At 56.9% G+C, this 14042-nt stretch overlaps 1 protein-coding gene across 1 annotated transcript in view; it reads right to left on the bottom strand.

Moving 5' to 3' along the window:
• Window positions 1-12910, bottom strand: part of ALX4 (ALX homeobox 4) — a 49607-nt gene extending 36697 nt beyond the window's left edge. The window contains exon 1 of the mRNA XM_032166197.2: window positions 12374-12910. Coding sequence (XP_032022088.1) covers window positions 12374-12833 — 460 coding nt within the window. The 5' untranslated portion in view covers window positions 12834-12910. The remainder of the gene's footprint in view (window positions 1-12373) is intronic.
• Window positions 12911-14042: the final 1132 nt, after the last annotated feature.

Below are 14042 nucleotides of genomic sequence, written 5' to 3'. Positions count from 1 at the left end.
TGGTAGAAAATAAATGGCCCAGGGGCCAGGCATGGTGGCTCATGCTTGTAATCCCAGCAATTTGGGAGGCTGAGGCGGGAGGATCACTTGAGTCTAGGAGTTCAAGACCAGCCTGGGCAACATGGAGAAACCCTGTCCCTACTAAAAATACAAAAGTTAACTGGGCGTGGTGATGAGCCTGTAGTCCCAGCTACTTGGGAGGCTGAGGTGGGAGGATCACTTAAGCCTGGGAGGCAGAGGTTGCAGTGAGCCGAGATTGCGCCACTGCACTCCAGCCTGGGTGACTGAGTGAGACCCTGTCTCAAAAAAAAAAAATAAAATAAAATAAAATAAGATAAAATAAAATAAAATAAAAAGCTCTCTTTGGCTGTGCCCCTGCCATTCCTCAGCCCACCTCACCGGCATCCATCATGCCCCTGCACTCCACACACTTGCTTCATGTTCTTCCCTTACCCAAAGACTTAGTTCATGCTGTTTCCTGAGTCTAGAGGGCCTCTTTCAGCTCCTTCAGCTGGTGAGCTCCTGTCCAACTTTCAAGGTCCACTTCAAATGTCCATGCTCAGGAAGCCCCAGGCCATTCACCTTCCCCGGGGATTCCCATGGCATGTAGCACATTCTAACCAGGCTATGGGTTCTCTGAGGGCAGGAGCCAGTTCGTTCACTGCCAAACACTCTGGTCCCTGCCTGACACAGAAGTGCCAGGCTGAAGGATCTGTTGGATGTGAGGAGGAGATTTTGCCAGGCGCACACTCCTCCGTGCGTTCCTTCTGAGCTGTTCCCCCTCTTTGAGCTTTGGCTTCCGTCTGTAAAATGAGATTCAATTCCTCCACCTAGGCCTCTGGTGAGACTCAGGGGATCGTGGATGTTCAAGTGCCCTCAGATTGCATATGCCGGGGTGGGGCGGGTGGAAGGAATCATGGGTGTGCTGGGAACAGCCCAGGCCTTGGAGCCGGATGCCCCGCTGGGAACCCGGGTGAGGTCAGATGGCATCCTGGCCAGAACAGAGGGCTGCATCCCTTGCAGGTGAGTCTCAGAATCCCAGGGTGGAGGATGAGTGAATGGGGACTAAGGGAGGAACCTCAGCAGCTCTCAGGCAGCCCCCTGGGCTGATGGCAGGAATGGGGGTGCCAGCGGGAAGGACATGGAACTCACTGTAGGGAATGGGGGAGACCTGAGGAGGAGAGTTGGGGACGAAGGGAGAAAACCATTTGACTAGAGCTGACCCCGGGGGGTGTGGCAGTCAGATGGCAGGCCTGTGGCCTGTGGGGTGAGACCCGAAAGAGGAGCAATGAGGAAAAGGGGTACTCCTCCGACTGCTGGAGTCAGAGAAGACCAAGGCTTGTGCTAAATAGAGCTACCCAGAGCCTCCCTGCTCCTACACCCCACAGGAAACCCTGCAAAAAAAAAAAAAAAAAATCAATCATTTTCTACCAGAATGCAAGAGAACGACAAAGCAGGCTCTCACCCCAGGCCTCAATTCAAAGGAAGGATGAACGAAGAGAGAGTGGAAAGACATACAGAGTTCCTAGCATGTTCCCCTCCCATAAGATCCTTTCATTCATTCACTCAGCAACAGACATTTATTGAGCATCTACTATATAGACTAGCTCCAGGCTCTGGGGAAAGTTTGAAACAAAACAGACAAAGCCTCCTGCGGTCTCTCATGTTTCCTAGAGGGCAGGTGTTATTTCCCCACTGTTCCCACAGATGGTCCTCAGCTCCACCCTACCTTGATCAGAGGTTCTCTCATGTTCCTGAAACCTCTGGAAACTCATGCAGTCATTCCTCATACCAGCTATGAGGCCCTACGCCATGCCTGGACCCTGTTTTCACCTGGCACAGGTGAGGAAGCTGTGCCCAAGGTCACAGAGTCAGGTATACAACTTCAACCTGGCAGGTGCCGAAACTTACTCTTGACACTACTTGTCTTCTGCAGCCCCGGATGTGAAGCTGAGAAGAAAGCTTTGGGGGCCGTGGTTTTTTTTTTTTTTTTTTTTTTGAGACGGAGTCTTGCTCTGCTGCCCAGGCTGGAGTGCAGTGGCGCAATCTCGGCTCACTGCAAGCTCTGCCTCCGGGGTTCACACCATTCTCCTGCCTCAGTCTCCCAAGTAGCTGGGACTACAGGCGCCCCCCACCACGCCCAGCTAATTTTCTGTATTTTTAGTAGAGACGGGGTTTCACCGTGTTAGCCAGGATGGTCTCGATCTCCTGACCTCGTGATCCGCCCGCCTAGGCCTCCCAAAGTACTGGGATTACAGGCGTGAGCCACCGCGCCCTGCCCTGGGGGCCATGTTTGTGAGACCCTGTCTTTCATCTCCACATCATCTGGGACGGAATTAGGGTTATCTCGAGTCTAATCAGGATCATTCTAGAACAGAATGCCTTTTAGGTTTCTTGGAGCCCTCGGCCAGCAAGGCTCGACTCTTCCTTCCTGGCTGTCTCACTGTGGAGGAGTTACTTATCTTCCATGAACCTCAGTTTTCATCCATGAAATGGGGATGATAATAGTACCTATCTCATAGGATTGTGACGGTGATTAAGTGAAATAATGCATAAGCAGCTCTGGTGTACTGCCTGGCACACAGGCAGGGACGCTCAGTCGTTCTGGGCTGTCACATGGTTCTGCAGCAGCAGCCAACTCTAAGCCTTCTTTGCCTCAAAACCCATTATTGTCTCTGTCCTGCAGATGGGAAAACTCAGGCCAGGAGCCAGGCCTGGCATCCCAGACTCTTAACCTTTGGCAGACTGGACCAGCCTTCCCCCTTTCCTGGTACAATGAATGGGGAAGAGTGTGGGGTCCCCAGGCATCTCGAGGATTCTGGAGGGCCCATCTACCTCTCTTGGTGAATATCACAGAATCCGAAGGCCTCTGAAACCACTGAGTCCCATGAAGAAGGTTCAGAGATGGGGAGGCTAGAAGTTTAGCTTTTTTCTGGATAGACTCCCCCATTTGAAAGTGAGCTCCCTCCTTGAAGTCAGAGGCCATGGAGCTGGAGTTGTCCCGGCTCCATACTGGGATGTGAACCAGGTGTGAATGAATCCTTGTAGCCATGTAGAGACATCGGGGAGGCTCATATATCCAGGAGGACCCCAAACTCTACATACCTACTCTGAAACCTGATCAGAACCCCACCATTATCATTTGCAATATCCTAGCACCCTCAAAGGGTATAGTGTGAGGGGTGGAGCAGAGAACCTGGTGGTGCAGGATGTACGGGGCAGACACACTACCTCTCTCCATGATCACATCCTCCTCACACTCCCTTCCCAGGTAGGACAGGGACAAAGTGCCATTCAACACAGGGAGAAATGGAGTGGCACTAGAGAAGTAAGGGGGCTGTTATACATGACTATTTCCATAGAAAAACCAAGACCTATTGATTTACAGAGAAAGCATGGAGGGAGAAAAGGAGAAAGTCAAGAGAGAAGAAGCCTCAGGATTTCCAGCCACTAGAGAAAACTCATTGGCCTGGACAAATCCCAACTTCCCCCAACTTTCCTGAACCCTCCCCTTAAGTGGCTTCCTGTAAGCTACCAAACCCTGGTGGCGCCTGCACACTCCAGGGCAAGCCAGCCTGACCTTCTCCTCAGAGCCTGAGTCAGGGCTTTCCCCATCTCAGGGCCCATCCCACTGAACTGGAATTTCAAGGTCACTCATCTGTCTCTGCCTCTGAACCTGAAGGCAGGGGCTGCATCCAGAGCTTCCCAGAATCCCCCACAAGGCTTGGCATAGTGACAGGCAAAGTTTGGTGAGCCTTGCGTAAATGGAATCAAGCCTCTCAGTCCCCTTGTCTGTGAAATAAGACATGTGGGCCAGGAGATGACTGCCATCTCTTTCAACCTTGAGTGAGACCCCCACCATGTCACCATGACCCGTTGTGTGTGTGCTGCAGGGTCAGGGGAGCTACCAGGTTCCTTGATGTAACGGAAGGCTCTCAGGGCCTGGTGGATGGTCCTACACAGTGGGAGGAGTTGGTCATCTGGCCTCAGCTGACCCTGGCTTGTGGTTTTCAAGAATTTAGGAAAAGAAAACCCAGCTTGGGGAGCTGGGCAGAGAGCAGGAGTCCCAGCCTGGTGGGGCTGCATTAGACTCAGGTCCCTGCAGTCCCACCAGGGATTCCACGGGTGCTGTCCTGCTGTCCTCTAATGCCCAGGGCTCATGGCGGGGTCTGCTTTACTTCTAAGGAGACTGAGGCAGAACTGTGAGCATCTGCCCTATTTGATGCACAGAGAGAGCGCAACTTACTGGACTTACTGCAGGAGTCGCATCCAACAGGAGAGCAGGTGAGTGAATTGGATTCCCCAACACTTTCTGCCTTTCCACCCATCGTAGCGGAAGGAGGAGAACTCGGTGGGTTCCTGCCCTCCCACTAACCTGGCTGTGGGGGTCCATTTCCCCTTGGGCCTCAGTTTGCTCATGTGCTAAATGGGGTCAGCAGTGGGCATAGACAGTGCCAAGGACACGTCTCTTTCGCAGTGAGCCACATGGAACAGGGACAGAGGGTACATTCCAGAGCTGGTGGCTTGTCGGAAGGCCTCGCCGCAGTGTGGGTGGGCTGGATGGGCCATGTTCGAGGGCCCCAGCATGACGCTGGGGGTGGTTGGGCCCCACCGGAGACTTGTCACAGGGAGATTCTGCCTGCCACTTGGTGAGTCAGCTGCTCCTGGGAGCCACGACCAGGGGCAGGAAGGCCACAGGCTACGATGCAAGGGCGCTTAGTCACTCTCCCTGGGGGCACCTCTGGAGGCAGAGGCTTTGCCACCCACAGACGCAGAGAAGCTCCAGAGCCGTGCACATGGGTAGTCACCCTTGCACACCTGAGGCTTGCACACTGGGGGACACAGACACAAGTGCCAGAGGACAGACATGCCTTTCACCAGACTACACGCAAATCTTCAGCCTCACCCTGAAACACTCAGACAGCAGGATGCGGACCCAGAGAGAATGGGCAAGGCACACACTGCTCACATTCATGCTGTGCACCTGTTCACACAAACACCTAAGCCAGCTCCTGGGGGCACTTAACCATGCGGGGGCAACACTGCAGGAGACACCAGTTCTTCATTCATTCTTCCAGCCAGCCAACATTTGTTAAGCCCAACTGTACAAAACACTTGGAAGGACATAAGCTGTAACACAGGAGGCAGGGTCTTGGCATGTTCTATCTCCTAGGAGAAGGTCCGCTCAGGGAAGATGCTCCATAAGTACTGGGATAGGGAAGATGAATGGACACAGGGGCCATGAGCCCGGGGCCTCAGCTTGAGCCTGGTCACAGAGACACTCGCTTACCCCCTCCCTATTTGCATTCCAGTCCTGAGCCCAGAACCTGCGTTCCACCACGGCCCTGCAGGAGCTCCAGCCGGCTTTGTGTCCTGGGATGGCTCCCCACTCAGGACCTGTGTTAGCCTCCAGGGAAGCCTCTTCCACTCACCTTACCCCAATTTCTCCTGGACAAAAATGCGTGTGGGGGTGAGGAAGGAAGACAAAGGGGGTGAAGGTGGGCCCAGACTGCTACCAGCACAGAAACTCCAAAAGGGTCTTTGGAAATTTCCAACACTCCTGCATTTCATACAGCTAAAATTCAGACCCCGGAGCAGAACGGACTTCTCCAAGGCCATGCAGGAGTAGAGAATGCAAAGGTGGAGGCTGGGGTGATCTACACCCCGACTGTGGGCCCCAGTGCCCACGTGTGACACGCTGGACATCAGTGTCGTGGTCCAAACCTCCCACAGCTTCCCTGCCTTCTTGGTTGTGGCCTTCAGAGCCCTGGAGAGCCAGTTGTTCTGCCCTGACCTGGGTCACCAGGTCCTGTCCCTCTACGAGGTGCGTGGGGCCAACATCCATGCTGGGCCTCCAGTTCAGAATGAAAATCCACTCTTAAAGAATCTGCTTTAAGAATCCGATGAAGCAAGCACTGGCTCCCTCTCTGCCCCCAAGTGCAGCGGCGCCAGTGCCCAGCAGCCTTGACCAAGCGGTCCCGAGTACAAGCGGCGCCTCCACAGGGAAAGTCAGGTACTTGGCAGCTAGTGGCGCCTCTTACCCCGCCCGTATCTCCCAGTGACCCCCTCCTCACCAAAAGGGCACCTGGGAGCCGCGGAGCCCCACGGTGACCCTTCCAGCTGCCTCTGGAGTCCAAATCCGAACCGGCCCGCAGCCCTGCGCACCACCCTACACACCCAGCCTTGGCTCCTCAGAACCTTGCCTCTGCGCGGCTCTTCCTCGCCCCTGAGCCACAACTCCCTTCCATTCCTCCCTTTCCTCGGCGCTGGCTGGTGCGGGTTGGGGTCAGGTGGAGAAGCCGGTCTTTGTTAAAGTGACGGAATGTGCTGGGGGTGGGGGCCGGGGCCGGGGCCTGTGCAACTAGGGGGCCGCTGCCCTTTCCTGGACACAGTGGAAGCTTCTGCCGCATCACCAAATTTTTGTCATCCTTTCTGAGGGACCTGCTTCCAGGCAGCACGCAAGTTGTTGTCCCGGGTTTACTCCGCACCCTTCTACTGGGTGAGGAAGGAGCATCTTGAATAGAGATGGGGGTGTCGCCGGTTTATACATCTGCAGGGGAGAGGTGTGCCAGGCTGCACCTCTGGAGGCAGGGTCCCTGGAGGCCGCGGGTAACTGATATTAGAGAAGACCCCGGTTGCAGTTGGGAGGGCTCACTGGCTGGAAAGAGGTGCCTCCTCCTTCCAGCAAAGGGCCCCGTTTGGAAGGGCTGCCTCTCACTTGTCTAGAGGCACGCAGGACGGTCGGCTTCCACTCGAATTCCCCCGGACGGTATCATCACATAGCCGGGTACTCGCAGTGTTGGTTTCCCAATCCGATGACTGTCACCTCGGTGAGGACCTGTGCGGATGGCTGGAGAACCCTGCGCTGCGGGCGCACATGGCCAGGTGGTGCCCGGCAGGCGACGTCCGGGTGCAGGACGGCGCTCTTACCACCCCACCCCACCCCAAACCGTTGCCTGGGCCTAGGTCCTTCGGCTTCCTGAACAGGGGTTTGGGGGGCTAAGGACGCTGAGGCTCCGGGGGCAGGAAGTTCTCTCTGGTCAAGCGTTCTCTCTTCTCTCCGGCATACACTCCCCTACCCACCCACCTCGCCTACCCTCGGGGAGAGAGGCTCACCAAGGCAGCGCACCCCCCATGAGTCATCCCAAGGCCTGGGAGCCGCGGGGGCTCCGGGCAACTATCCCCCTCCTCTCCTGGCCTCAGGCACCCATTCCAGGGGTCTGCAGAGAAGCCCGAAGCCCGGACAAACACGCCGGACGTCAACCACCTCTCATCCCTGGCAGCAGCAAAGGCCAATATATTTCCATTTCTTATTTCAGTTTGCCACCAGAACAGAGCTGCGCGCGGCTGCGGGCAGGAAGGCGCTGAGACCGAGAAGAAGGGACGTCCCGGAGAAAGTGCGCCCAGCTGATCTTAGAAACCAGAGTCCTCCGGGACTTCGCCGAGATTTTCTGTAGGGCGTTTTAATCTGTTTTCCTACTGCGGGCCGGCATCGCAGCGCGTGCGGCTCGGGGCTTGGTGACTCCGGCTTAGCCGGGCAGTCGCGGCGAGGTTCCTGGCACAGCCGCTTGGAACTTTGCATTAGAATCGGGACCGCGCAAATGCCCTGGCTAAAGTGTCACCCTACTCAAGAAACACTGCTGTCAGGAACAAAATGGGGTCCCCGGTGCTCCGAAGTATCTTCTGAAATTTTCTTAAAACAACTTACAAAAAATGTTTTTGCTTTAACGTTTTACAACGTTTAAGGAAACATGTAAATGGCCTGTTTCTTTATCCAGATGGTCGTCCTAACTAACAGTGTACACAAACATAACAATTCTTCCAACTTTCCTCCTCAGAGCTATGCACTTCACTATGTGTAAATTATAATAAAGAAAAGATTGTGCAAGATCGTGCAAGTCGATTGACTTAAAATATTGAGTTTTAATCCAGGCCCTCTGTTTTTCTATTTAACAACGTATGTGTTTGGACCAGACTGGTGAAGCAGGCTATAGAAATTAACAAAGTAGAAAATTAAAAGCATCTTCCTTCGCCATCCCTCCCTCCAAAATTAAACAGTCGCCCCTTCCCGAGTAGGCTTCAGTCCCAGGCTCGAGTTTTCCTGCGATCACCCCACAGTCACCCACTGGCTGTTGCTGCTTCTGTCGGGTTTTCGTTTCTGCCTTCTTTGGGTCGTCTCTTGTATACAAAACACACCCCAGTTCTCTAACTAAATTCAAATACGACCCCGGCAGAATTTACACATTTCGTGGTGCATGGATTGTGTCGGTGCAGGGGAAATAAATACCCTCTGGTATTTAACCACTGCGTCTAATTCGAAAAATCGGGACCGGACCCCTAGGCGGCACCCCAGGGGCTCCAGCCTGGCCCGTGCCTCCCCAGACCTTGGCGCTGAGAGCGCTGCTTTTGGGGGTGGGTGGATGGAGAGGTAGCAATCTGCTTTCAACAAAAACCTGTCGCCACTGAATCGAAAGAGAAAGGGAAGGGGGAAGAGGGGCAGCTTCCCGCAGCGGCCCCGCGTCTCGGGACTGGTAGACTAGGACCAGCAAGCGGCGGCTGCGACTCCCGGGGTCGGATCCGGAGTTTGGGGGCGAGGCGCCGGAGTCCCTGCCCCGAGTACAGGGAGGCTCTTTGCGTCGCTGAGAAACGTCGGGTCTCCAACCTGACTTGTCTCCTGGGGCCCAGGCTCAGGGCTCAGGCAAGGAATTCAGGCGGCCAAAGAGCGGACCCAGAGTCTGGAGGGGAGAATGGTGAAGTCTTGGGTTGCAACAGAAGAGGGCTCGGTGGGGGCTCTTTCGTAAAAACGCGGTCTCCGCACCCAAAGGACACTGCGGAGCCGCCTTAATCATCGTTCTTTTAGCACATTTGGGGAAAGGAAGGCCCAAGTTGGGGTAGGGACGCTTGCAGCCCGGGAGGGTTTCTCTCACCAACTCTTTCTGCAACCCAGTCCAGACCCGGCCAGCAGAGACTGGAGGCGGCTTCCCCGCCCCGCACTCCCTCGGCTTGGCCCTGGCGCAGCTGCCCGGGGCACCTTCCTTGCCGAGAGGCGATTGGACTCTGCCGGGAATGGGCCCAGAAGTTGAGGCCCAGGAAGAGGCCTCCGAGCTTCCCCCTTTTGTTAGGTGGAGTTACACACGTGAAAGAACAGCTTTCGCCCCGACCTCCAGGGCTGGGAATGGTTGCCGGGTCTCAGCTGCCCGCCTGAAGAGGGAGATCAGCCAGCGCCAGTACTGGCACCAAGGCTGCCCCTGCCTCCGACTTTCCCCATGCTCCTGGGAGCGTCTAAGGATTTTTCCTTGAACTCCATTTCTCCCCTTTTGAGTGTATACACTCTCACAACTTTGGGAAGGAATTGTTGTCAATGCATGCCTCAGTTTTCCCGCTTGCTGGCAGAGGAGGGATCGCACTCCTACTGGCTACCTCTGTAAAGGGCAGAGCCTCAACTTTTGTATCCTCAGTTTCTCCATCTTAGACCTAAAGCGCCTAATCCCTTTCCTAGAAGGACCAGACATCTCCTGGCTGGGGAGACTCAGCTGCTGAGAGAGGGAAAGAACAAACAGTGACTCGCTGTTTATTGTTTGTAGCTTTGCCCCGAGCAGTGCCTCCATCTTAGGTAGCATGGAGTGGGGGCCTGCCGGTAGTTACAGGCTGCCTTTGGTCCCAGCCTGCAGTTTATGGCCCACAGCAGTGGCAGGGGCTTGCCCTGTCCTCAGAATTGGGTGCTCTTGAGTTCCCGGCGGCACGGAGACAGACAGGGATGGAAATGTGGGCGGGGGTTGGGAGGGGCAGGGGTAGCGGGGCCTCCTGCTCTTGCCTCTTGCTGTCTCTGCAGAGGCACATTTATGACCCAGTAAGGCCTTTCTGTTATCACCCCAGGATGCAGATGAGGAGACCGGGGTTTGGGAAGGTGTTTGCTGTCAGGTCACACTGCCACGGGTTAGGGGCAGTAGCGGGTCAAGTGGTTGGCCCTTTCCCTCGGCTCCAAAGGCTACTGCAAGTAGAGGAAGGGCCAGGCTGGCTGTGGGGGCCCAGCAGGGCACAGAGAGAGGGCTCAGGGGAGGCCGGCCCTCTCCGCCTTCCCTCCAGACCTGAAAGCATTTAACCAAGAAGTGGGGAGTTCCTTAGGCTCTCTTCTTGCCTAATGTATCAGCCTCTTCAGAGGTCTCACTGGTAATTTTCGTTAAAATATGAAAATCCAATGCAGTGGAGAGAGAGCACGAGCCTGCTGGCTATGCAGCATGAACCTCCATGGGTCCCCTAGTCTGCGACCTGCCCTCACCTAATAGTCCTGAATGACAGGGACGAGCTGCGGCCTGCGTCCCTGGGCTGGGAAGGACAGCCGGTATGGACAGGGCTGAGAGTCTCTGCTGGCCTAGCACGGAAGGAGCGCCTGTATGAGAGCCGTGTGTGTCCGTGTGTGGAGCTGTGTGTGTCTGTGTTTGGAGCTGTGTGTGTCCGTGTGTGGAGCTGTGTGTGTCTGTGTTTGGAGTTGTGTGTGTCCGTGTGTGGAGCTGTGTGTGTCCACGTGTGGAGCTGTGCGTGTCCGTGTGTGGAGCTGTGTGTGTCCATGTGTGGGTGTCCGTGTGTGGAGCTGTGTGTGTCCGTGTGTGGAGCTGTGTGTGTCCACGTGTGGAGCTGTGTGTGTCCGTGTGTGGAGCTGTGTGTGTCCATGTGTGGGTGTCCGTGTGTGGAGCTGTGGGTGTCTCTGTGTGTAGCTGTGGGTGTCTGTGTATGGAACTGTGTGTGTCTGCGTGTGGAACTGTGTGTGTCTGCGTGTGGAGCTGTGGGTGTCTGTGTGTGGAGCTATGGGGGTCTGTGATCTGAATGCCTGATCTCATTCCAACTGGAGGTGAAGAGGAAGGTGGAGGAAGTGGGGAAGGGCCACTGAATCTTTCTAAATCTTCTCTCAGTTCTGTCCTATGGGTTTGGGAGTATGTGGCTCATTCAAGGCCACATGGGCATGTGTTCTTGGGGTAGGACCACATCGGCTCCTAAAGAAGATGCTCTCTGCGTGTGTGTGTAGAGTGCAATTGTAGACAAGCCTATGACTGTGAATGTTTGTCAGCAGCCATCTATGAACTAGTTCTGCGTCTGTGAAAGAAGGAACCTGAATACGAGAAAACATCTGCCATCGGCTGTTTTCCCAGGGTTATTCTAGCCACCAAGGCCTCCGCCGTGTCCCAGCCTCTGTCCCCAGGCCTAGTGCCGCTCCATCAGCCTGGATCAGGGCAAATCCCCTGCCCCCAACTCTTCTCACTACGGCCGAGCCTGAAGGCCAAGCCCTCCGGGAGAGTATGTGCTCAGGGCTCCTGGCCCAGAGAAGGTTTTTCCCTTTCTGCGTCTCTGCTCCCCCTTCCGCTTTGGGGTTCAGGAACCCCGATTCTCTGGAAGAAGAGAAGGCCTAGGCTACCGAGCTGCTCTGGCTAGAGACGTCCTTGAGTGTCTCTCTCTCCCAGGCAATGGTGGCTCTGCTCTGGGGGGCCCAGGCCTGCCTCCTGTGGCTGCGTTCAAGGCGGCTTGGAGGTCATTTAGGCCAGCTCCCTCGGGTTCCCCGTGGGCTCAAATCAGGACCCAGACTCTTCTCTCTTGCCACAGCCCTGGGCCACCTGGGACTCGGGACTTCCTGTCTCCCCTCCTACTCCGTCCTAAACCATTGTACAGAGGCCTGCCGCCTCCAAGAATCGCCGAGGGAGAAGCTCCCGGGGAACTGGCCTGCCCGCATCCCCACTGCCAGTAGCGCTCAGGGTCCCAGGACTCGGGTCTTGCCAGACCCCAGGGTCTGTGGCTCCGCACTGTGTCGCGCCAGTGCGCCTGGATTTCCCGTGAGCTTTTGGCCAACCACGCTCCGGGCTTCCAGCCTGGCCCCGCACCTGCGGCTCTCTCACCTGCGGCGGTGCCTCCCCAGGAGCCTCCCAGCCGGCGAGGAGCGAGGCCTCTGCAGTCCCTCAGCCCCGCAGCCCCGCAGTCCCGCAGTGCCGCAGCCCCGCAGCCCAGCGCCAGAGCGCTGCCCGGAGACTCCTTGCGGCCGCACGCACAGGGCCGGTAAGAAGCATCCGCTTCAAATCCCGCCCAGCGGGCAGCGCAAAGCGAGCGGTTTGGGGAAATGCCGAAGGGACCGGGAAAAACAAACTCCAAGTCGAGTTTAACAGCCGAAACGCTCCGTGCCTACGCCGGCGGACATGAAGGAGACAAAACAGATCCCTTGGCTCCCTCGCAGCGATCGATCCCGTTTACCAACCAGACTCACCAACCACTGCCCCCACCCCGCCCCCAGCCCGCCAACTCATACCTCCCGCAAGCCACTAGTTTCAAGGGATGCGGAAGCCAAACACCCCGTGGTCCCCAGCCCCAGGTGACCCGCACGTGCACTCACCGTAGCAGGGAACCTGCAAGGCCGCGTTGTGGCCGCTGCTGCCTTCCTGGAGTTTGAGGCTGCCGTCCGGGGGCGTCTTGCAGGCGCCTCGCTGCAAGTAAAGATGCGGTTGCGCGGGCGGCTGGGGCTGCGGCTGCTGCTGCTGGGGCTGCGGCGGCGGCTGGGGCTGCGGGGTCGACGGCTGGGGCTGGAACTTGTTAAAGGAGCCCCGCGCCCCGGCTCCACTCTCCAGGGGTGTCGCCAGGTCCTGCTGCCCAGAGCCGTAACGGGCCCGGCTCTTGGCGTCCCCGAATCCCTGTGCTTTGGCGGTGGCCGACAGGAAAGTTGTGCCGAACTTGTCGCCTCCGGGAAATGCCCTAAAAGGCGACGAGCCCTCCCGACTCTGCGACACTGGGCTGTAGTAGGCGTCCATGGCAGCGGCCGGCGACTCGCAGTAAGAGACGCAAGTCTCAGCATTCATGCCTGGCTTGCGCGGGCGGCGGGCGGGGGCGCGAGCGAGGGCGCGAGGACGCCACCGCGCGCCTTGGCTGGGAGTTTGGGTAGGCGAGGAGGCTGTGGCTGTGCACTCAGTGCCCGGCCTGCTCGCTCTCCCTCCTCCCCTCCACGCCTGCCTCTCTCTCTCCCCCTCTTCTTTCTCTCTCTCTCTCCTCTCTCCCTCCTCTCTCTCTCTTCCCCTCCCTCCCCCCTTCCTCTCTCTCTCTCCCTCTCTCTCTTTCCTCCCTCCCCACAGCTAGCCGAGGGAAAGAACGGAGGGCAGTAAAAAGATTCAGATGTTTCGGAAAGTTGACCAGATCTCCCAAACCCTCTTAAGGTTTTGCAGCGGAAAAAAAAAAATAAGTAAATTTTTCCCCCGCCTTGCTTCTTCCTTTCCCCCTGTCTTGTCCCCTCCTCCTCTCTCCTTCCACTGGCCCCTTTCCCCTCCTCTCCACTCTTAAGGAGATGCTACTAACTCGCTAGCGGGGATTCAACCCGGAGGCGCCCGAGGGCTTTTCCGATTCTAGGCGGGGCTGGGGAGGTGCCAGGATCCCCAGGGCTCCCGAGGCTAGGCTGCGAATTGGCGGGGTGTCGGAGCTTTGGCCTAGGGCAAAGGGAAATGCAAATTTTAATGACAGGTTAAAAAAAAGCCCCCCAAAATAAACCTAACAGGTTTTGACATTCGAAGCCAGGGAGACCACGGGCCTGCGGTTGCAAGCGAGTCCTTCGGCCTCCTGCGCGCGAGCTCGCGGGCGCCGTTGCGGGCCTTCCCGCTGGCACCTTTTCCTAGGTTTCCAACCTTCCTCCCCATTCCCATTCCTACGGGAGATTAACACACACACAAGCCTTCGTCGTCCAGTGCATGGTCCGCTTGCACGTCTTGTTAACTATTTCCCTCTGCTGTAAGGGCGCTGGCTGGGATGTAGCGGAATCTGTGCTCCCCTCAAGTCCTGGGGAAGCCCTGGGCTGGGCCCGGCTTCAGAAGCTTTAGAGCGCTGCCCTCTGTGCTCTCTTCCAGAGGCCGCACCGCGCACGCCCCACGTCTGCGCCCAGGCGAGGGGATTTCCTGCCAGGCGAAGTACAGAAGCGGAGTCTGGAGACCCCCTGACCTTGCCCGATAGTCGCGCTGTCACCTGTTCACTCCTTGGGGTCAGGGGTTGGGGAAAGGGGTGAGACCGTCTCTTCTCTTTCTGGC

The sequence above is a fragment of the Hylobates moloch genome, unplaced genomic scaffold (assembly GCF_009828535.3).
Source record: "Hylobates moloch isolate HMO894 unplaced genomic scaffold, HMol_V3 SCAFFOLD_11, whole genome shotgun sequence".
NCBI classification, from domain to species: domain Eukaryota; kingdom Metazoa; phylum Chordata; class Mammalia; order Primates; family Hylobatidae; genus Hylobates; species Hylobates moloch.
This window is presented reverse-complemented; position numbering and strand designations above follow the sequence as displayed.